General features: G+C 45.6%; 1 protein-coding gene across 1 annotated transcript in view; it reads right to left on the bottom strand.

Annotated features, from left to right (window-relative positions):
* The window catches only part of LOC311195773 (vascular endothelial growth factor receptor kdr-like), a gene marked incomplete at both ends in the record, with an annotated part of 127,719 nt that overhangs the window by 8,929 nt on the left and 96,784 nt on the right, over positions 1-22,006 (bottom strand). Inside the window, 13 exons of the mRNA XM_084269198.1 lie at positions 149-243; positions 2,587-2,665; positions 2,927-3,051; positions 5,514-5,619; positions 5,976-6,075; positions 11,285-11,396; positions 11,505-11,627; positions 12,614-12,711; positions 13,237-13,402; positions 14,631-14,719; positions 17,340-17,456; positions 19,776-19,880; positions 20,843-20,978. Coding sequence (XP_084125324.1) covers positions 149-243; positions 2,587-2,665; positions 2,927-3,051; positions 5,514-5,619; positions 5,976-6,075; positions 11,285-11,396; positions 11,505-11,627; positions 12,614-12,711; positions 13,237-13,402; positions 14,631-14,719; positions 17,340-17,456; positions 19,776-19,880; positions 20,843-20,978 — 1,451 coding nt within the window. The remainder of the gene's footprint in view (positions 1-148; positions 244-2,586; positions 2,666-2,926; positions 3,052-5,513; positions 5,620-5,975; positions 6,076-11,284; positions 11,397-11,504; positions 11,628-12,613; positions 12,712-13,236; positions 13,403-14,630; positions 14,720-17,339; positions 17,457-19,775; positions 19,881-20,842; positions 20,979-22,006) is intronic.

The following is a 22,006-nucleotide window of genomic DNA, read 5'->3' as shown; positions in this document are numbered from 1 at the left end:
AGACACCAGCTTCATGGAGAGCAGTCTCTGTCCTTTGTGATAGGTTTCAGAATCTCAAGGCAACTTGGTGTTTTGGAAGAAGAGTCAAATCGGAAGTAATTTTCTGAATGAGACACCATCTTCAAAAGAATTATCCAGAAGTACTCACGCTAGAGCCATGATCCCGTAGGGCCAAGAACGGATTTCCAGCCTCTTCGGGCTTTTGATCTCATCTGACGTCAGCACCATCCCACTGTCCGACTCCTGGGCAGCAAAAGGAAGAGAACATCAGCAGAGTGCCATGCCAGCATGGAGCACTTCTAAATTAAGAACAGCTTGCCATGGGGAGAGTGTAGAGAATCACAGAATCACAGGATGCTTTGAGTTGTAAAGGAACTCAAAGATCATCTAGTTCAACGCCCCTGCCATGGGCAGGGACACCCTCACTAGCTCAGGTTGCCCAAAGCTCTATCCAAGCTGGCCTTAAATGCTTCTCAGGACAGGGCATCCACAGCCTCCCTGGGCACCCTGTGTCAGGGCCTCACCACCCTCAGAGTAAAGAATTGCTTCCTCATGTCCAACCTAAACCTGCCCTCCTTAGCTTGAAGCCATCACCCCTTGCCCTGTCCCTGCACTCTGTAAGCATTTTGCTTACAGAAAAAATTGTTAAAAGGGCATCAAGAGAGACACAGGATACTTAACCCAACTGCAGGAAGGTGTGGCTGAGCACTTTCCAAATTCCTGGGTGAAATAATGACCTAATTGGTATTAGTGCCTTCCTATTTAAGATAATTTTAGTAACAGAAGTGTACTCACTTTGTTCAAAAATAGATCACACCATAACTTTGCTTTAAAAGATCCTCATTGCAGTATGACATTTTTGCCTGATCTGTTACTGCATTATTACCCTTTTTTGAACCTTTGCACTTTAGAATGACACAAACAGGGAGCACTGAGGAAAGGCATGCTCATGCTGGCAGCAGTAATCTCTTACTGATACCAGATCTATGTAGTAAATGTCTTTGTGTGATGCAGAGAGACAGACTTTTATCCTGCAAGAGGAAAGATGCAGGAGCCAGAGAAAAATCTAAGCCTTCTAATCCTGAAGATGCAGTGATAAAGGCAGAGAAATTACATCTGGCAAAATACTGGGGAATAATGGGCATCGATTTGTGCTAACAGGAAAACAGATGAGAAATACACTCTATTTGTCAAGGACATGAAATATGTCCAGGACAAGCTGCAGGTAGAGACTTGGCTGTTCTAGGAGAGTTGGTCTGAGGAATAGCTCAATCCAAGAGCGTGGGGACTATGCCCTGACTAGTGGTAATTGCTGGCTTGGTTCTGTAAAACTGGATGCTTGTCCTCTTCCACTGTTAGAAGGTTTTCTGAGGGCCTCACACCTCCTCCTTAAACTCCAATCTGCTTCAGACATGCGTGGCTTTCAAAGACCCCTCCTTAGCAACCCTGTCAGCGAGGCAAGAGGGCAAATCATATGAGGAATGGTTGAGGGAGCTGGGGATGTTTAGCTTGGAGATGAGGAGGCTGAGGGGAGACCTTACCACCACCTACAACTGCCTGAAGGGAAGTTGTAGAGAGGTGGGTGATGGTCTCTTCAGCCACGTGACAGGAGATGGGACAAGGGGAAATGGGCTCAAGCTGTGCCAGGGCAACTGAAAGAGTTGTCAGGGCCTGGAACAGGCTGCCCAGGGATGTGGTTGAGTCACCTTCCCTGGATGTGTTTAAAAAAAGGGTAGATAAGGTACTTAGGGATATGGTTTAGCTCAGGATGGGATTGGTTGGACTCGGTGATCTTAAATGTCTTTTCCAACCTTGTGTGTGTGTGTGATTCTATGAAGAGGTGCTGACTGCATGTGGCACTGCAGGTGGTGAGTGCCTGACCTGGAGTGGAAATTCATTAATTGGGCTGGGGGCTTGTTTGGTTTGTTTTGTTTTTTTTAAGTAAGGAATTAAAAATAGGAAAAATACCCCTCCACCCTTGGAACCTGTAATTTCAGAGGAAGCCAACAAGCAGAACCGTGATTCTGGAAAAGAACAACCTTTTGTTTTCCACTGGAGTGAATATGAAACCATTCCACACCCTCCCACCCTGCAGTGTCATTGAGCTGGCAATAAATATGTTCACTCAGGGTGGGGAAAATCCAGGGTCAGAGTCCTTTGTGTGAATCAGGTAGAGCAGGAATGTGACTTGTTCATCCAGAACAGAATACCCTCACCTAGGTTACTGCCTGCTTCCATCAGCCAGGATGTATTCTGAGCAGATTTACTTCAACAGACTCCATTTTGATGAGCTCCTCCTTCTTATGGGAGAAAAACTCATACTGAAATATGTAATACAAACCCCTTATCCTGCTCAAAGCTGGGATAAGCAAGCATGAGCTTCTCTTTAAATTATTTGTTAAACTAAATGCAGATCCCTCTTTGTTGTCACACAGACCTATGTGTGAGATGCTGGGGCCAAATCTTCTGCTTGATTTAAAGCTTTTTCTTACCAAACACATTTCAGAAAGCTCTAATAACTGTTCCTGGTGCTGGTGACAAGTGATCTGTGAATCCGGTAGAGAGGGGTGCTGTCACCTCGCTTACCTCATGCATCACTTTCTCCTTTTCCACTGGCACCTCATCAAATGTCTTCACACTCAGTGGGCGCTTCTTGCTGTTGTTGCTGAAAGCAAGAAAGTTGAAGGGTCAGTGTAAAGCCCAAGCAGATGCTACACCACTTGGTAGCTCAATTAACATCCCTGACACAGCTCAGTTTCCTGGACCGCTTTTCTTTTTTCCATCTCTTGTAAAACCAATAAACAGTGCCCTGAGAAACTTGTCTGTCCAACCCCTTCAGAACAGCCAGCTTGAGGGAGGCCAACAAGAACGCCCAGAGGTATCAAATGGTTCTTTCCCTCCTACCCTGAGCATACGTTTTCCTTACCCAGTTTCCACTGCACTCCAGCGGTTAACACAGTTGGTCAAGTTTTCTTCCACGGGGCAAGTCTTGGAGTTAGATTCTCCATCAGGACACAAGGTGATGTTCAGTGGGATATAGTCTTTGCCATCCTACGTAATTAGTAACAGAAAAGAACACAAAGCTGGTAAAGAAGGTTTTGTACTGCATCTCCAGTGTAAAGGGTTATTGTATTCTACAGAGCTTTACACTGGGAAAGGACCTATTTTAACTTTGTGATGTTCCTTCAAAGTGACAGTGATGTTCTTCACAACATGTGGAAGTTGGAATGTTACAGTTTTATCCAACTCCTACAGCATAGGGGGCTTTGGATGAGGAAAACAGTTCACTTTGGGGAACCTACAGGGTAGCATGGCTGAAAATGGACTCTAACATCCCGGTACTCGTCTGCAGTTAGTGTGTTCTCCCTTTCAGGCATCTCAGCCTGAACTATTGCTTCACTTGTCTTTATGGCAGTTACAGGACTTCTAAATGTCCCTCACATACGGCACAGTGGTGCAACAGCTGCATTGAGTGTGTCAAGGTATGTGCCTCCAGTTCAAAAGGAGCTGACGTTCCCAGCAGCATCTCTGATGAGTTTGCAGCAGTTTGGTTGTGATCATTACTGCTTTCCAGATGTGTGGCTGTTCTGCTCAGTGAAAGGCAACAGAATTTCACTGATCTGGACTTCAGGAAAGCAGTCCTCTGTGCTGCCATTGTTCTCTAAACTGTCATTCCTTGTTGGGAATTCCGAAGCATCAGCCTCGCTGGCACCTAAACCCAAGTTTAAGCCGTGTGTTTGGGAGAAGGGACAAACCCCCTGTGGCCAATGCGACCTGAACAGATTTTGGAATTGGTAAAACAGAATTGCCTGTACATAGACTTTTTGCCTGTGTTCAACAACTTGAAGAGTTGCAGCTTAGCCAGAGCCAGTCCCTAAAATGGTAGCCTAAAGGATTTTATTTCTTGGCTTTACAAGAAATTGATGCTACTAGTTTAATAGAATTCAGTAGATGTCTCAATAAGCTCTGCAGTGTCATTACACCCCTGCAGTAATCTTCAAAAACGACTCTTCCTTCGAGTCCTGAAACTATTTGTCCAAATTTGCCTTTGCTTGATTTTTGTTGGCTTAATTTTTTTCTTTCTTTTTTTTTTTTTTAATTTTGAGAAGCAGTTAAGTGCCCTATTCCCTTACCAGGATTTTTATGTCTCCTTAATCTATTTTGGTTGTAGGATAAAGCTCAGAGGCTCTTCATATTGCAAAATGGGCCCTGTTCATCTTAGCTTCACTAAATTTGTTTACAAATAGGAAGGAGCTGGAGGAGAGGGTTGGATTTCTTCTTAAATTAAATTGATAGTTACATAACCAGGCCGGTTGTTTTTACTGAAGAAGAAAATAACCGATTTAACTCTTATGAAATTAATAATTACGTAATTGATTTTACGAGCTTTAAAGTGCCTCATTTTAAGGCTCCTAGGAGCACTGATGAACATAAGCTCAGAGAAATTTCAGACCAACTAGTGGCAGTGTGCTGTGCTGGAATCTAATTAAAATTGTTTGTGAGATAAAGCACTATTGTTCCTCCAAGGGGCCACTGAGCCTTTTTCTAATTAATGTAACTTTCTGCTTATTGTGGATGGATCAACATCTAGTTTTGAAATACAACCCCCTTTGCATAGCTAACATTCTCTTTACTCATCCTGGCAGCCATTTTCCTTGTGACCTGAGTTACGAAGTCAAACCTGGTATTGCTGCTCGACACAGGCCTCACCTATGCACACACACACCTATCCAGGGACATGGACACAGAATCATAGGGGGTTGAAAGGATCTCGAGAGATCATCGGGTCCAACCCCCTGCCAGAGCAGCTCCCCAGCTCATAGTGCACAGGTCGGCATCCAGACGGGGCTGGAATCTCTCCAGAGAAGGAGACTCCACACCCCCTGGGCAGCCTGTCCCAGGGCTCCCTCACCCTCACCGGGAAGAAGTTCTTCCCCATGTTGGTATGCTCCAACTTAAGGGCATTACCCCATGTCCTGTCCCCACAGACACTGAAAAGGGGCTGGCCAGTTCCCCCTGCATCCCATACTTCAGATATTTATAAACATTAATAAGGTCCCCCCTTAGTCTTCTTTTCTCCAGGCTGAACAGCCCCAGCTCAGCCTTTCCTCACAGGGGAGATGCTCCAGCCCTTAATCATCTTTGTAGCCTTCTCTGGACTCTCTCCAGGAGATCCCTGTCTTTTTTTATGCCAGGGAGCCCAGAACTGGACACAACACTCCAGGTGGGGCCTGACCAGGGCAGAGCAGAGGGGGAGGATCCCCTCCTGTGACCTGCTGGCCACACTCCTCCTGATGTCCCCAGGATCCCATTGGCTCTCTCAGCCCCCAGGGCACACTGCTGGCTCATGGGCACCCTGTCATCAACCAGGACCCCCAGGTCCTTCTCACAGAGCTCCTCTCCAGCAGGTCACCCCCAGCCTGTACTGATACAAGCGGTTATTCCTTCCCAGGTGCAGGACTCTACACATGTGTATGTACACTTCTGTTGAAGAAGTGTTTGTATTGCTGTACCTGCTGTACATTGGCTTGAAGCAGATCTCCTAAGCGCTCCACGAGCTCGGTGAAAGTTGGCCTCTCCGTGGGCACTCCATGCCAGCAATCCAGCATTGTCTGGTAGCTAGACAAAAACCACAGGTATTAAGAAAGGAAAAGGATAGGAACTTTGCTGCCAAACTGTTTCTTTCAGTTGCTGCTCTTTTTGGTCGTTGTTTGGATAGTTTTGGATTAGCACATGTTCAAATCCCCATGTGCTGAAATGGCACATTGTTGGCAATGGTCAAGCTGATGTAGGCTGTAGCATTCATCTGTGGTGTCGGGACACCCAGGATATGCACAGCTACAATATTCACTGAAAACAAAATACAAATAAGTAGGTATCATCTGATGAGGTTTCCCTCCACACTTAAATGCAATGTCTTTTGTAATATGTAAATGACATGTATCAGCTCTTGATAGAAAACCAGGAGCTCTTACACTTCTGGGGTGGAGTACTCTGGAGATCTCATCCGGGTTCCTTCTTTGAGCCGTCGGCAAAAGTCCTCATCTATCTGCACTCCAGGGTACGGTGAGGCACCTGATGGGAGAAATGAGGAGGAGGGCTCCTGAATGGCACAATTTTTACTTCCCAGTCCCATGTATTAAACACATATCAGTGAAATCTGGTGAGCATTTGAGATTACCTAGAGTCTGGCAGTAAAAGAAGTTCTAACAAAGAAGGGGTTGCGGTCACTTCCTAAGTGTTTTATTTGGAAACCCATTACAGATTCTCTCTGTCTCTTTAGAGTTTTCAACCATGCTTTCTCCTCTGTGTTCATGATATAGCCAGGACCATTCCAAGGTAAAATATGGCAGAAGAGAAATAAATGTTATTAGTTTGAGACTTTAGATGACCTCTTGGTCAGTGGTAGAGGAGTTCCAGCTCATTCAATTGGTTACATACTGTTTTCTAGTCTGGCAATATTCTGCACCGAGTGAATATGCATGACGAAAGTAAGTCCTGCTCATCATTCATTGCCTTAAAAGATCTGGCCTCACTGGCCTCAGTAAGGGCAGAGAAAGCTGTGGCCATCTGGCTCCTGGAGCTGGCTATGAGAACCTTGCAGGTCAGCCTCAGGTGTGGAGCTGTACTCCTTCTCTCCTGGTTCACCAGTTTAGCATTGTACATGCCTACAGGTAAAATCTCCTGGAAAAACAACCTTCCAAATTTTTAGCCTTGTTTTCATTTCTAAATGTGAGTTCAGTGCTGCTTATTTTCAGGGCCACACAGTTGTCAGTGTGAAACCTGGGGAGGACAGGTCAAGGCCACTGCAGTTGCTTTTGAGAGGTAGACTTCTGTAAAGAGACCAGTAACAGTATATTAACTTGCACAAAAGCTTGCCTAGCAGTTGTCAGAATGAATGAGCAAGACTTATTTCACTTTCCTGGTTATCTTCAGAGGAATGACTAGTATAGACCTATGGATGCACCAAATGCACTTTTCTCTTCAACTCATGAGCAAGTGGGAACTTTTTAGAGGCTGAGATCTTTGTTGTATGGCACCTGCACTTTGTGATGCAACATAAATAAGGGGAACAAATACATGACTTGAGAAAGTGCTCTTGCATCTGAGTAATCCAGACCTCAGAGAGGAAATTCAAGAGATGTCCACACTGAAGTTTGAAAGGTTACTGAACCTCTCGTAGACGGAGCAAAAAGATTTGTAAACTTTCCTCCTTCCCTTCTCAGCAGGGTCTTCCCACGCAGTGCAACCCTTGCCTTCCACATTTTGGCATCCTAGAGGCCAAGTGGTGAATTCAGAAGAAAATTTAATCAAGACTTAACATAGAGGATTGACTGGAATCTGGATTTGAATCCAGCCCTCGAGGAATCTGTGTATGATTTACCGTCTGCAACATTCCTGCTCATTTCCTGCATCCCCCCACAACATGGAAACACCATCATGTGCTGTGCACTTGGGGGCACAACAAGCACAGCAGAAATCTCTTGGATGAAAGCAGTGAAGAGGGTGCCAAAATGTGTCTGTTCCCAGGGTTACTCTGCTCTGTGAATCTGACCATGCAATCTGCAGAACCATGTACTGGGGAGGAGAAAGCCTGGCAACTTTGTCAGAGGGCACCTCAGCACAGCGTGTAGGCTCTGATGGCATGCACGGCTCAGGGGTACTCAGCCACAGCCCAGCTGAATTCCCTTGATGTGCAAGTATTAAGAGCATTTCCTGGAGCTATGTAGATTGGAAATAGCTGGGTGCATAATTTCTACTTTATAGCTCAATTTTCCTTCCTAGTTTTGTCTTTGGCCTGTCAATCTTGATGACAAAAACATTGAGCAGTGCTGGTCTTCTGCTGGCTGGAGGCAGCTCAGATCTCAAAAGCAAGGATCTGTCCCTTTTCCACATCCACTCACCGTTGTACCTCATCTGTGTTATGTGATAAGCCTGATAACTTGGATTTGGGATACTGAGGCAGCTTGGGAGAGATGCAGGCAGAAACATATGGTATAAGGTCTACACATGACTTTTTCCATAGGGGAAATCTCTTCCAAAATGCTCAAAGATGTGCCATGCATTGGATATGGTAGCACTCTTTTGATCTTGGTTTTGTTTTAGTAGGATAATAAGATGCTGATGTTATACTACCAGGCTCTGCTTGTTTACATAATTACCTTTGATTGCTTTTTGAGCAGCGCACATTTAAATTCAGGGAGACAGCGACATTCTGTAATTTGCCCTGTAAGTGATTTCAAGGTGTATTAAACACTGTGAGCGTTACCTGACATGAGGTGTGCTGACCCCGTTTGAAGAATGCAAAGCTCAATGTGAACACAGCCCCAAAATGAGGATTAACAGTCTCTCAAGTCCTGATTTCTCAGTGTATCACCCAAATGGATCCAGCCTGCCAGCCTCTCTGGAGGAAGCCTGTTGTGCTTCATTCAGCTTCTGACCCTGAAAGGGCCCATGGCCAAACCAAACTGCCTTTTGCTAATCAGTATCTTTTCCTTTTTAAGAGGGTGCTAAGTCTGCGGGATCCAGTAAAAAGCAGCGGTTGTAAATGGGAGCCAAAACATACCCTGTAGCTACGACACATAACTTCCATCCCCTGGCTCTCAATGATCTGTAAAACTTTTATATAAGAGAGTTCCATCAGTGACACAAATCCTTAATTAAATATTTATCGTGTGAGCTGCAGATGCAAGCAGTGCCAAACCACAGACATGCCTGGATGATCTGTATGAAAAACCCTCTCAGAGAAAATGACTGCTTTTGAATCTGTGCCATGGGTTGAAGTAAGTAGTTTGTGATCTACGTCATAACAAGGGCAGAGACTGCTCTATGGATGGCAGCCCTTGGAGTAATTTAGTAGATGCCTCTGAATTTGGAAGAGGACAGGCTATTGTTCCGAGTAAGCACCCTCATTAAGAAAACAGGCTAGCTAAAATTAAAAAAATGAGAGAAGTTATTTTTAAAAATAGTTGAGATGAATTTCAGTGATGGTATTTTATTTTTTATTAGTCTTGAGTATCAAAGACCAGATGACCTGAAGTTAACGTCTGTTCAGCTCTGTCAGGCCCTTTGGGAATGGTATAAACAGTTCACCTTCTGCATGGTCCCTGCCATTCACCAGTACTGAGTTCTCTTAGTTCCTTGGAGATGCCCAATGGAGAGACTGTCACAGAATCACAGAGTGTTAGGGCTTGGAAAGGACCTTGAAAGATCATCTAGTCCCACCTCCCCCTCACCAGAGCAGGATCACCCAGACTAGATCACACAGGAATGCATCCAGGTGGGGTTTGAATGCCTCCAGAGAAGGAGACTCCACAGCCTCTCTGGGCAGCCTGTCCCAGGGCTCCAGCACCCTCACAGGGAAAAAGTTTTTTCGTTGTATTCCCATGGAACTCCCTGTGCTCTAGCTTGGACCCACTGCCCTTGTCCGGTCACTGGACATCACTGAGAAGAGCCTGGCTCCATCCTCCGGACACTCACCCTTTACATATTTAGAGATGAAGTCACTCCTCACTCTCCCCTTCTCCAGGCTAAAGAGGCCCAGCTCCCTCAGCCTCTTCTCATCAGGAAGGGGTTCCACCCCCTTAATCACCTTAGTGTCCCTGCACTGGGCTCTTTCAAGTAGTTCCCTGTCCTTGAGCTGAGGGTCCCAGAACTGGACACAATATTCCAGACATGGCCTCACCAGGGCAGAGCAGAGGGGTAGGAGAACCTCTCTGGAACATACTAAGCACAGCCCTTCTAATACACTGTAGGATGCCATCTGCCTTCTTGGCCACCAGGGCACAGTGCTGGCTCATGGTCATCCTGCTGTCCCCCAAGACCCCCAGTTCCCTTTCTCCTGTGCTGCTCTCCAACAGGTCTGTCCTTGAGCTATACTAGTACTGCCCTCTCTGAGTGTGTCTCTGCATGCTAACACATCTTCTTGAATCTACTAGGACATTGATAGTGCTTCTGGAGCTTTGTCTTTCTGGGGTGTCCCAAAAGACCTGCAGCAGGTGATGCTCTTACAGAGCCAGGGGAGCATTGCACCCAAGAAACACAGCCCTAAATCAATAGGACTGAACTCCAGAGGAAGCAATAGCTGCTGCCACCTGTTGTAACCACTTGAGTGAGAACGTTTTGTTTTGCCTGCTGATGCAAGGGAGAGAAAAGTCCAAATCAAAGGCTTGGACTGAAACCAGGTTGTGCTCTTTGCAGACAGCTCTAAATAAAGATTAGGACAGAAGCAGCTCCAGCCTCTGCATACAGGTCTGGACCTGGCACCTGGAGCCCAATCATTAATTTCAACTGATCTGTGAACCAAAGATACTGGGAGATTACAGAGTTTGCTTTAAAATTCAGCCGCTTAAGTTGACAATGCTTCTTGTTTTCTTTTGTCTGTGAATGCTGATTAAAAAGCCAGAGCTGACATTCCTAAATTCCCTCAGGAAAACAAAACTTGCCACTCTTCAGGGAGAATTTGAGAGCAGCAAAGCCCCACTGTCTGTGAGTGCTTGTCTAAATTTCAGGGCTTTATCTGCTGGACAGTAACCAGATCTCAGCCAGGCTGAGATTCCTAACAGCACTGGGAGATGAAATCTATAGTGAGTAAAGAACAGCATTACTGTGCTTTCAAAAATGTTGTGGCTTGCAAATGACGTCGCCAGAAGATGATGAGTTCTACCTGTTCGCTGCCAAAATGACTTACGCAGAGTCTAGCACCGGCTCTCATATCAACCCAACAGCAGCTGCTGCCAGTGTGTTCTTGTTACTTAGAAAAGCATACTAAGATTTTGTAGGGAAGATAATCAAGCTGGGATAAAACATCCCATGGGCAACCTTCCCTGTGGCCCATGGGCAGCCACCAGCAGCACCGGACCACTAGGTCAGTGGTGGTGTAATCCTTGGCAGCCTTGGAGCTGTGGGGATTCCCAGAGCGGGCTGCTTAGGAGAAAACAGGGTTGGACAGGGAAACTTCTCTGTCAAAGAAATACTTGGCACCTGAGCAGCAAAGGCTGGAATTACCTCTGTTATTGCAAATGGGTCCAGCCTTTTGGGTTTTGTTTTGGTGTCCCCTCACTCCTCCCCCCATTATTCACTGCATTTGCTGGGTGGGTTCTCACTGACTTCAGTCCAGCAACTTCATTTTACGTCTGATCTGCACTGTGCAATTGTATTAACCAAAATAAATCAAAGCATGGCACCATGTTATCATCTTTTGTTTAAAGCTTGTCATAGCATAGCAGTAGGGCTGTAAATTTTGGGGGGTGGGGGTGTGAGGAAAGTTTTAAAGCATTCTTACCTAGAGAAAATATTTCCCATAGCAGCACTCCAAAAGACCATACGTCACTCTGTGTTGTGTAAATTTTATCGAAAATAGCTTCTGGAGCCATCCATTTGAGTGGAAGTCTTGCCTAAGAATGCAAAAGACACAGCCCGTTGCCAGAACTGTTGTTACTAATCTGCCCAAACCCTCGGGGAATAAAAACTTGAGCTTAGCACTTCACGTTTGTTCCACTTACATCTCCTTTCCGTACATAGTCAGGGTCTTTATAAATATCCCTGGCTAGTCCAAAGTCGCAGATCTTAACCACGTTGTTCTCTGAAAGGAGGATGTTCCTTGCTGCCAAATCCCGATGAATGCACTGTGAAGGAATGAGGACAAGCGAGATCAGAGGGTCTGCCTGGCCAGCGAGCCGCCCTGGAGTGGAAGGCATGAGACCTTCTTTGTGAATGGCAAGAGAAATGAACTCTTGCTCGGAGCAGGACGGGAGAGGGGAAATGTGTGTGGGAATCTGCTGCAAAGATACTGTCATAGGCAAACGAGAAAATCACCCAGGGAATCAGCCAAGTATTACAGTTAGTTTTCTGATCTTTCTATGGGAAATCGCTTTCTCAGTTACGGAGGGATGAAGGGAAGGCTGCTTTCCAGTTAATTGGTCCGCAGCAAATTTGGGAAGGGTCAAAAAAGCAGCTGCATCTACTTTTGTAAATGGGTCCCATGAGCACGTGCAGGACTGGGGTAACTGCCCGTGGGCCAGCGCTGTGCTCGTGACTGCTGTGCGCAGCGCTCCTATCTGTGTGGGAAGGGCAAGCTCTCAGTTTCGTGCATACTTTGGCATGGGATTATATTGGGTTCACTTCAAAACCAGGTGTTGCACAGGCTACAGACATAGGTTTTCTAGTTATTTATTTATGGAAAGGAGGAGCTAACTGTGCTGATAGTGTCCAACGCTCCCGACAAGCTAAACAAATAGCTGCCTGCTCCCTCTTCGTTCCTCAGCTCTACTTCTGTTGCCCATCCTCAAAGGGTCTGTCTCCCTGAGAAGCCCTTTCTGCCTGTATTTATGAGACAGTTCTGTGAACTGCCAGGCAATCTGTATTCACTCCCTTTATCTAAACTCCCGCGTTACAGATGCCAATCCTTGTCTCCAAGAACATGATGGATATTCCTTCGGGGCTCTTGCAGTGCTACTTACTGCCTAACCACCAGAGCTAATGTGATCTCCAACGCTCTATTATAGGCCCAAAAGCAGGTTATTCAGGCTGAAGAGTACATCTGGATTTTTTCCATATCAGATACTCATGATTCTGTGAAAGAAGTTCAGCCCTGGTGTTTTAATGAGCTCACTTTTCGGGAGGCGAGAAACTCCATGCCTTTTGCCACTTGGAAGCTATAGCAGATCAGGTCCTCCAAAGTCAGGGGCCGCTTGTAGAGATCCTCAGCATCTAGGAGAGATCAGAGACACGACAAAACACTAGAGCAACAGCTCCAGGTTGGTTTGGCACTGGTGCCGCTTGCATGACGATGACCCCAGGCCCACATCTGAGTATTGTTACATGTGTACTAGGGTTACAACTCTGGTTTCTGAAGCACTGACCCAGAGGCAGAAGATCAGATGATTTTAAAAGTTCCATCCAGCATTAATCATGTCATTTAGCTATGGGGAAAGCAGCATCTGGGGATAAAAGTGAGGGGAACTATTAACAGTGAGTGACGAGACTGGGGACAGACCAGCCCCACAAATCTTCTCGTGAAATATTGCTACTGCTCCTCATACACAAGAGGAGCAGCTTTTATATGCACCCATTGCTTCAAATCTCTTTTTGTGATAAATCTGGAGTGGGGCACAGGCAAGAAAAGGAAGTCAAGCTGTGTAAGGGCTTGTAGAGAGTGTGACAGTGTGCCTGGTGCTGGCCAAGTAATAGGCATCTTTACAGTAACAGATCTGGGCTCAGGTAGGTTTCTTTTACCTTCTTCGTCATCTTCTGAATCGCTGTAACTCTTATCTTCAATGAATCCTGAGCTGGCAGAGCTTCCTGTGCTGGCTACACTCTCAAGGCGCCTCTTAATCAGTTCGGTCAAATCACTGTTGGACTCGTCCAGACTTTTCTCTGCTTGGTCGGAGTTTTCCTGGGACTAGAAATGGTATAAAACCATTATTTACCTTTGGATGATGCAATGCCTGGGGATTCAAGATGTGTAGCAGAAGGGCATATGGAGAAAGCATCCTCTGAAGATGAGCTCAGAACATGTTTGTACATGATGTTCCCTGAACAGCAGAACTAATGAAACCTTGTTTCCTACTTATTAATACAGAACCTCCCATTCTACCAATAGCAATAAAAGTTCACTGGAAGCTGGCCAGGTGAGGCTGATAGATGAGCAGAGAGAGCCTGTAATTTTGTACCTCTTATTTGCTTAGGAAACCATCCTAACAATCATGGTTTGAGGTATGTGCATGACTGGGCACTGAAAAGCATCTCTGTCGCCCTGTCCTGGGGAGTGAGACATAATCAGCCCCTGCATGTCCTGAAAACAATGCTGAGAAAAGAACGTTGGAGTGACTGTACCAGGAAAACCTCCTTCTCTTACACAAAGTACCTTACGTACTTCTGCGCCTGTAGACAATGGCTGCAACAATAATATAATAATAATAGAACCATCCAGGAAAATAATCCTGGGGAGGCTCCAGTTTCTGGCAGGGGTTAGATCAGAGAGCCCCTCCGAGGCTGTATTTTCACAAGGAGGTTGTCCCATCCTATCCCCATCACTGACCTCTGGCCTCCTGTATCTTACCCCAACTGTAGCCAGCACAGATGTTTGTGAGGATGCAGACAACTGTTTGGAAACCAAACCCCTTTGATTGGTGTTATCACAGACAGTGTTTGTGGGCCAGTTTGCTGCCAGTTTGGTGCAGGACAAGGAGAATGTAGAAGATGGGAATGAGCAGGTGAGGGAAGGGGGAAGCTGCTTTTGGCAGCTGGGAGTGGGTGGGCTTAGAAACAGAAACCCCCAAACTGAGCCTGTAGTTTGATTCACCTTCTAGTTCAGTTAATACTGGTTTTTTACTACTACTGTGTTGCCCCCCTGGTGCTGGGTAGTATCTCACAAGTAATTCCCCTGCCTCTCAAATGCACTTGCGTGCTTGGGTATCAGCAACTAATCTTTTAGTGGGTGCTAGAAAATAAAGAGGATGGGGGGGACATACTATGGGGGGAAAGGTCCTTTTTCTTGCTTGTACAAAGTGAAATGTGGTGAGAAAATAAAGTGCCTATAGAAATACTGAGCAGGAAAAATCCCAACTCGTGGTCAGTGGTTGTTAATTCTCTGCCTTGTGACTATGAGAGACCCATCATTTCTTTACCTTGTACGCAATGAAATCTCCTCGTTTCCCCCTTAGGTAGTTGGACAGGTTTCCATATTTGCAGTACTCTACTATGACCATTAAGGGACCTAAAAAGACAGCAGGAGATAAATGAGTTTTGAAGCACTGCAAAGCACTTAATACTAACCTATCCCTGTGAATTCTCTTCAAAATAAGTAAATACTGTCATTCCTGTGATTGAAGTGAAGTGACACTCCAGAAGCACACCATCAGTGTGCTATGGAGAGAATGGAATACAGTACTTGAACTCTTTAAGTTCCCCTTTAGATGGCAAGAGGTGGAATTTACTCCTTATTTACAATGGAAAATTCAGGATGATAAATATGAATCTACACCCTTGTATGCTATTAAGGTTGCTTTACTGTATACATAGATCCATAGCATGGAGCAGCCTCCCTTTTTCTCTGCTGCCTTTGCAATTGTTTGTTCTCAGTGGAGCTGATGTGAGTAGAGGCAATAAAAGTACACAGGATCGTGGAGAGGTCTAAATCAAAAGCTGCAAAAATATTTAGTCTGGAGTTTCTGAAAGCCTGGGAAGTCCTACCCGTTTCTTTCTTTCCTGTTGCTGTGCAAACTCCTGCAGAGTTCTAGGCAACTCCTGCTTTTATACAATTACATGTATTTTTAAGATCTCCTTGAAAATGCTTTTATGTTTCAGTGGGAGCTATTAGGAGAGGGAAAAGCGACGTCCTCTACCTTTAGTGTAATCATTGCTTTTTGTAATCATCAAATGTAAGATCAGGTGCAATCGTGGGACTAGAATGCCTATATAACCTAAGGAACCAAGCTTTCATGTCCAGAAACCCTCTTCTGTCTGTAGTTTGGATTTAGGAGTTGGAACTTCAAAGGAAAAGTGCTGTGAGCTGCACTTGGCCATGCAGGAGGAGGCAGCTGTGAGCAGCCCTGGCTGCATGGGAAACACACACGCAGACCTGCGCTGCTCTCTGCCCCTTGCTCCCACTGTGGGTGCCAAAAGGGCTGGGAGCGGAGCTGAGAAGGTGTGTGGACGGGGCCAGGAGGGAAGTGTCAGGTGTACACTCTGCATTAGTTCTGTCATATTGTTAAAATAGTACATGTGCATACTGAGTATCAGTCTTCCTCAGGAATGCCATCGTAAGGTTGGGAAACCCTAACAAGGAAGGAGAAAGCCCTGTACTCCGCGGTGCTATTTTAATAGTAACTCTCATCCCTGTGTCTGTCTTGAGAGCTCAAGGCTCCTTTTCTTTAGTCTGCGGTTGCATTGAACGAAGGTAAAGGGACCAGAGGCTCCATGCTGCACAGCTCTGCTCCTCAGGGCACTGCTCCCCAGAGTAAGCAGTGGTTTTCCTCGGCAGCTGGCGGAGAAGAGTGAGGGTCACCTCTTCACCCAGGAGGGCAACTGGGATGGAGCAGGCTGGGGAATGGGAAACTGAGGGACTCCAGGAAAAAAATACTTGATCAGCTCCTGAGATGTGGTTTGTTATGCAGCCAGAATTCTGAGGCTGGATTAGTGCTTTGGTTAAAAGCTGTTGACCCCTTAGTAATTCTGCTGTGTTTTAGGCACCCTCACTGACTTGACAGCATTCATATTGTTACCTGCCTCTACTCACAGGGTACTTACTTAAGCAAAGGGTACTTACTTAGGCAGCTGAACCTTAAAACCCTCCAGCTGCAGTTGCTCATCCTCCCATAGAAGCTTTTGGGGTCTGCAGGGCTGCAACAACTGCAGGTTCCTTGCTCCCTACAGCATGCATGTTTGCTGACTGCTCCTTGGGGAACTGGGAGTACCTCACCAGAGGGAAGATTTGCTTCCTGGCATCCTACCTCACCAAAGCTTAATTTCTTCACCTGCAACTGGACAACTATATGTTCTTTGGGAAGATGATAGCTTCTGCATCTCAGATGACAATGGATGTGTGCACCATCTCTCTCACTCTTTCACCTTTTTATTTTTTTTGGCCTCAGCTCTTCTAAATCTGTCCCTTGGGGGTTGTTTTGAAGATTCACTGTAAGCAGTGAACAGGCGTCTTTGAGCGTTGCTGCTCTGAAGTGAAAGCACGGTCTGGTACCAGATAAGGCTGCTTTGTATGCCAGTGTGGGAAGGGATGTTTTAGTGACAAAGGTCTAAGATTTATGGAGTCCTTTGTTTAAGTCTGCACTTTACAACAGATTCCTGGTATGATGTACAGCCAGTTGTGTCAGCTTGGCCCTTGGCAGTCCGTGCTGTGGCTCCGATCAGTGTTGCACCACCATGGGCTTCCTGGATGCTGTGCCTGCCTTTGCCTGGCCAGGGTGAGGAGGTGGGGAAAGGAAGAGGCCACCAGCAGCTGAGCGCTCAGCCTGGTGCATCCTCCTGATAAGGCTGGGAAGAGAGAGGAGAACCTCTGAAATGGTCAGAAGTGCCTATGTGAGGGACTTGGGCACCTAATTGCAATTAGGGATCCTGCCTCCCTTCAGTCCGTAATCATTACAAAGGACAGGGAAGCACGTAGAGAAGTGGCACCACTGGCTGGGGAAGACAGAAACCACTGAGGAGATGTGGCCATGAAGTGCAGTGGCAGAACCTCTCCTGTGTTCAGAGAGATGGAAATGTTTGTGTTTGCATTAACTGCCTGTGTGTGTGCTTTGGACTCCACCACAGTTACATCACACAACACTGGATCTGAAAAGCATTTCTCCTTGGCTCCTTTTTAACTGAGGACTTCTCACCTCCAGCTTTGGTGCAGGCTCCCAGCAGGTTGACTACATTCAGGTGATGTCCTATATGAATGAGGATCTTCAGTTCAGACATTAAAGCCTTACATTCGTTAGTAGTTGCACATTCTGCTTAAGATAAACAGGAAAAAAATCATCTTTACACAACAGGATACTTTTAACAGGACACAGCAAGATCCTGTTTATATTTTGAAACAAAACCCACCCAGGTTACTTGCAGTATCTTTGCTTTTCAGACTCTTAAACAGATAATATTTCATCCGTTTCATTGTCTCTTGACCTTTATGAAGTGAAGTAACACTTTATCTTGTGAGTGACTCTTCCTTTCTCTAGCATAGGTCATGGAGGGTTACTGCCCCGTAGGAGAACCCTCTCCCCAAATGAGATACCAGAGAGCCTTTGCAAGGACTGACTTTTACAAGCTTAGCAAAGGAACAAACAACTGCTGCATGCAGTGACAGCGCACAAAAGAAGTGTTCCTCTGGAACACTGGTGTGGGGGTCAGTCACACCTTAAAATACCTTGGAATATGTTTTTCCACAGTACTGAGCAATGCTCCACTGCTGATGGAGGAATCCTACACATCTGCAAGGTGGGTCCCACAGTGTGCTGGAGAATGTTCAGGATAACCAAACCTCAGCCCTGTGACACCCCACTGACCCAAGATACCAGTTTTCCAGCAAAGCAGGGGTGGGTATTTGTGTGTGAGCCATGACCCTGACACCCAATGGAGCACTGGCTAGCCAGCTATACCATATGGTCACGCTCCCTGGCTGCCAAATGCTGTGCAGATGCTGGCTTGTTTCCTCGGCCTTCTTTTCAAAACTTCCATGCTGTATTTTAGCAAAAGGAGCTGTGCTTTTGCCTTGGCATCATGCAAGTTTGAAGTATGAAAAACAATTGCATAGCAGGTCATTTGGTGTGACAAATGTGACCTATCTGCTTGTAGAATCCTCCACAAGGAAATCTTTCATGGAATTGTGTGCTAAAGGAGGAGCGAGCCCAAGCTTGCTTCAGTTGCAGTGCATGTAGATGGGTGTGTACATGTGTGGCTTTACTCCTGATTTACACTGGCATGAGCTGCAACCCATGCCTGGCAAACTCTAAAAAGAACAGCCACAAAAGTGTTGCAGATGGTCTTGTGCAGTAAGTTTTCACCTTCAACCCAGGACGGATACCAGCCTATTTCATGGAAACAACAGGTACTGCTGGAATTACAGAAAGGCAGACATCTCCAGAGCCCTTTTTTTTTTTTTTTTGTTACCCTGACTCACACTAGAAAACCTGCATTTTTCAGGAAAGTGATGAATTATGGGCATGTTAGCTGGGCAGGGACAGGTTAGAGCAGGAGACTGCTGCCTCGCTGGGGGAGGGAGGTGTAAAATGATGGAGAAACTGTCACACAGTGTGTTGAATATGTGCAGGCAGAGTGGAGTTGCCATGAGGATCAGCTGGGCAGTGCAGCGTGGAAGTGCATGAAAACCCAGAGCTATCCAGGGTGATAAGTTTTGACTGGAGAAGGGAGTGTGTCTGGATCAGGACCCTTTGGGATATTTCAGGGATTGAGTGATGGGCATGGCACAGAAGAACCAGCAGAGGAGAGAAGATGATTGACTGACTAATGCAGAGAAGGGAGGTGATTCAGAGGAGGCCCAGACAGGTGATAAAATGTTTTTGAAATTTTGGAGAGATGGGAAGTAGCAGAGCATCAGGAGAGGCAGCCAGCAAGAGAAGCCCAATACCATGATAGAAGTGCCCGACTCACGGCATCACAGGGGTTAATACTGTCATGCGGCAGCAGCACAGAGCAGCTGTGGAAAGCCATCCAGCCAGCATGGATTGTACCTTTCAAAAAATCTTCAGTGAGCAGTTCAAAACCTCCAACCCAAGTAGCTGATGTAGTGGCTGATGCATTTATTCATTAGCTGTCTGCAAAGGCTTTGTATGTAAATGTAATATGAAGGAATAGCCTCCGAGTTCCCCCTTCCCCTCCGCTGGCTGGTAAAAGCTTTCCTTAATTTCAGTAATTGCAAGCAAGTTGTCTCTAATTCACTCCCTTGGCATTGCTTTTTTTTCAACCCCTTGAACTGTTCTACATCTGGAAGGGCTGTGATCGAAGGCTTAGATCCAATTTCAGACTATCTAATGTAATTACATTCTGTAATCTGTTCCCCTCCCAACCCCACAGACCTGGAAGCTGCTGTGTCCCTCCTCTAGGAATACAAGACTTAATCAGCAGCACAGCATGGAGCCCGCTTGTCATTTCCTACACGTTAACATCCACTGTATGATGACTAATTGCTCCCATATGACAAACCCACTCCCTTCTGAACACAATGAACTTGGGACTGGTTTGGAGCTGAGAACTGGCAGCCTCATTGCGGACAGGTTCCCTGTGGAGTCTGGTGAGGGTCTCAGAGGGATATGTACCTTTAAGCATTTTTACGGCAACTGTTTTGCAGGTTGAAGATTTATCAATGCCAAAAGCAGACGCCTCCACCACCTTCCCAAAAGCACCATGACCCAGTGTTTTACCTAGAGAAGCAAGAGTCGAGAGTGAGCCAAAGGGGACTTACGACAGTCTGCATCAGATAAGAGGGGAACATGCATTCTCAGCTGTGCGAGACATATGGGACTCCAGTGCCCAGGCACAATACAGACGTAGCCTGATAGTCAATAGAAGCCTGTATCACATATTTGCAGTATATGGATATAGACAGCACGATTTATATCCATATGACTCTAATGCAATACAGTGTGTGATAGAACAGAGTAGAATAAATAAACTGGCGCTCAGCCGAAGGCAAGGCTGAATGCATGTGTGTGTGCCTTAAGGGTAAAAACATTACATCTAGTTCTCCTGATGCCCAGGAAAGCCTGTCTTCCTTCTTCTTCCATGTTTTCCAGCTAAAGGACCCAAGAGCACACACAAATAAATAGATATTCCCTACACTCATCACTGTACACCGATGTGACAGCTTCTCTATACAAACACAACCTGCTTTTTACAGTGAGCTGTGCTGTTGGGTGAAATTTGGTTCATTTTTTCATGATAGCACTTCACAACTCAAAGCCAAGTTCAAAGGACCAATGAGGAATTGATTATTGGATGAACTGATAAGTTTCTCAAATTAAAATGAATTGAAAGACTGTCACCTTTCAGAATGTCTTCTCTTTCCCTTTACCTCTGTGTGTGCAAAACCATACTTTTAGCAGGGACAGTAACCTGGAGGTCACTTTCTTCCCTGTCAAGAGTTTGGCTTCATTTCTCCAAGAGAGAAAATGAGGTGGGAGCTATTTTGAGAGAGCCAGCATCTTTGTTTTTCTTATGAAATCCCTTTTTTTCACCCCCAGTTAAGGATGATCCCAAATCCTGTAACTCAATGCCATGGTAGTACACTAGCACCAAGTGATTGGCAGCTTCTTGGGTTATACTCTGAAAGTGAGGAGCGTTAGAAATCATCATTCTGTACAGCAGTAATACCCAAACCACTCACCCAGCCGCAGTCTGTCTCTTGGGAACTCCCATTTACTGCTGTCATAGGGAAGACGGTCACACTGCTCGTCAAGAGGCATTTCCTCTGGATCCATTATAATTGACAGGTATCCTGTTTTAATATCTGTGGCATCGGGCTGAAAACAGGGTGTGGAGAAATTATTCAGAGTTTTTAGCTTGCAACTCTAATGGGAGAGCTGTTGTCTACAAGACTGAGTGCTAGCTGAGGGGTTCCCTGAGTTCCTGACTTAGCTCTGAAATGTATTCTGAACCATGAGTGCATCACTTCAGCTTCCTGCTTCTCTTATTTTTTTTAAATCTCTGGGAAAGAAGTGTTTATGCATGCCTGCCACTGGTGGGTGTTGGAAAGAGTCACTGATGAATGCTGGTGAGCACCCTGAGGACACAAAGACTATCCCTGTCCTCTACCTGGATCTATTAAAGGAAATCAGTGCTTTTCTGTGGGAGCTCCACAAGTTGCACTTCCTGATACACTCTGGGGCACTTTTGGCATTTCCATAGTGGTTTGCTTTGCAGGTTCATTCTCCACAGATAATTCCCTTCATGACAATTGTTTATTACAATTAAAAATGGAAAGCCAGTGAAAAACGCAACTTCTAATGCTGCTCAGTGAGAAACTGTGATTTGGTGGCTCCCAAGGGTATAAAATGTGATAGGAGATTTCACTGTTGTCCACAACTTGGTTAAACTGAGGTCAAGGAGAAACACATTAATTTAATCACTGCATTTGCAATAGAAGAGGAAATTCTACTCAGGTATTAGGGATCAGCACTAGAACTGTAGCTCATTGAGCTTCAGAGCACAGGGCTGTTGTTGCTGTTCTGTTTACTCTTTGTTTTAGGAAATGTAGACATAAATTCCTTGGAATTTTATGGAAACTCTACTTTTTTGAGTCACAAAAGGGAGATGAAAGAACTGCTAGGCTTGGAGATTAAATAATCAGCATGGTTTGAGCTCATTACTAGAGCTAGGAACACCCTAGGATCTGTCTTAAAACAGGGCCTCCTTTAATATCTATGTTTCAGAGAAATCTTGTTGGACAAGTGCTGAAATCAAGCCCTCATTTTAGGGGATTTATGATTTTTTTCAGTTTCCTAATCCTGCAAGCTAGTTTGATTCAAAAAGAGGAAAGAGCCCAATACTG

Source organism: Gallinula chloropus (genome assembly GCF_964237585.1).
Source record: "Gallinula chloropus genome assembly, chromosome: 11".
Taxonomy (NCBI): Eukaryota; Metazoa; Chordata; class Aves; order Gruiformes; family Rallidae; genus Gallinula; species Gallinula chloropus.
This window is presented reverse-complemented; position numbering and strand designations above follow the sequence as displayed.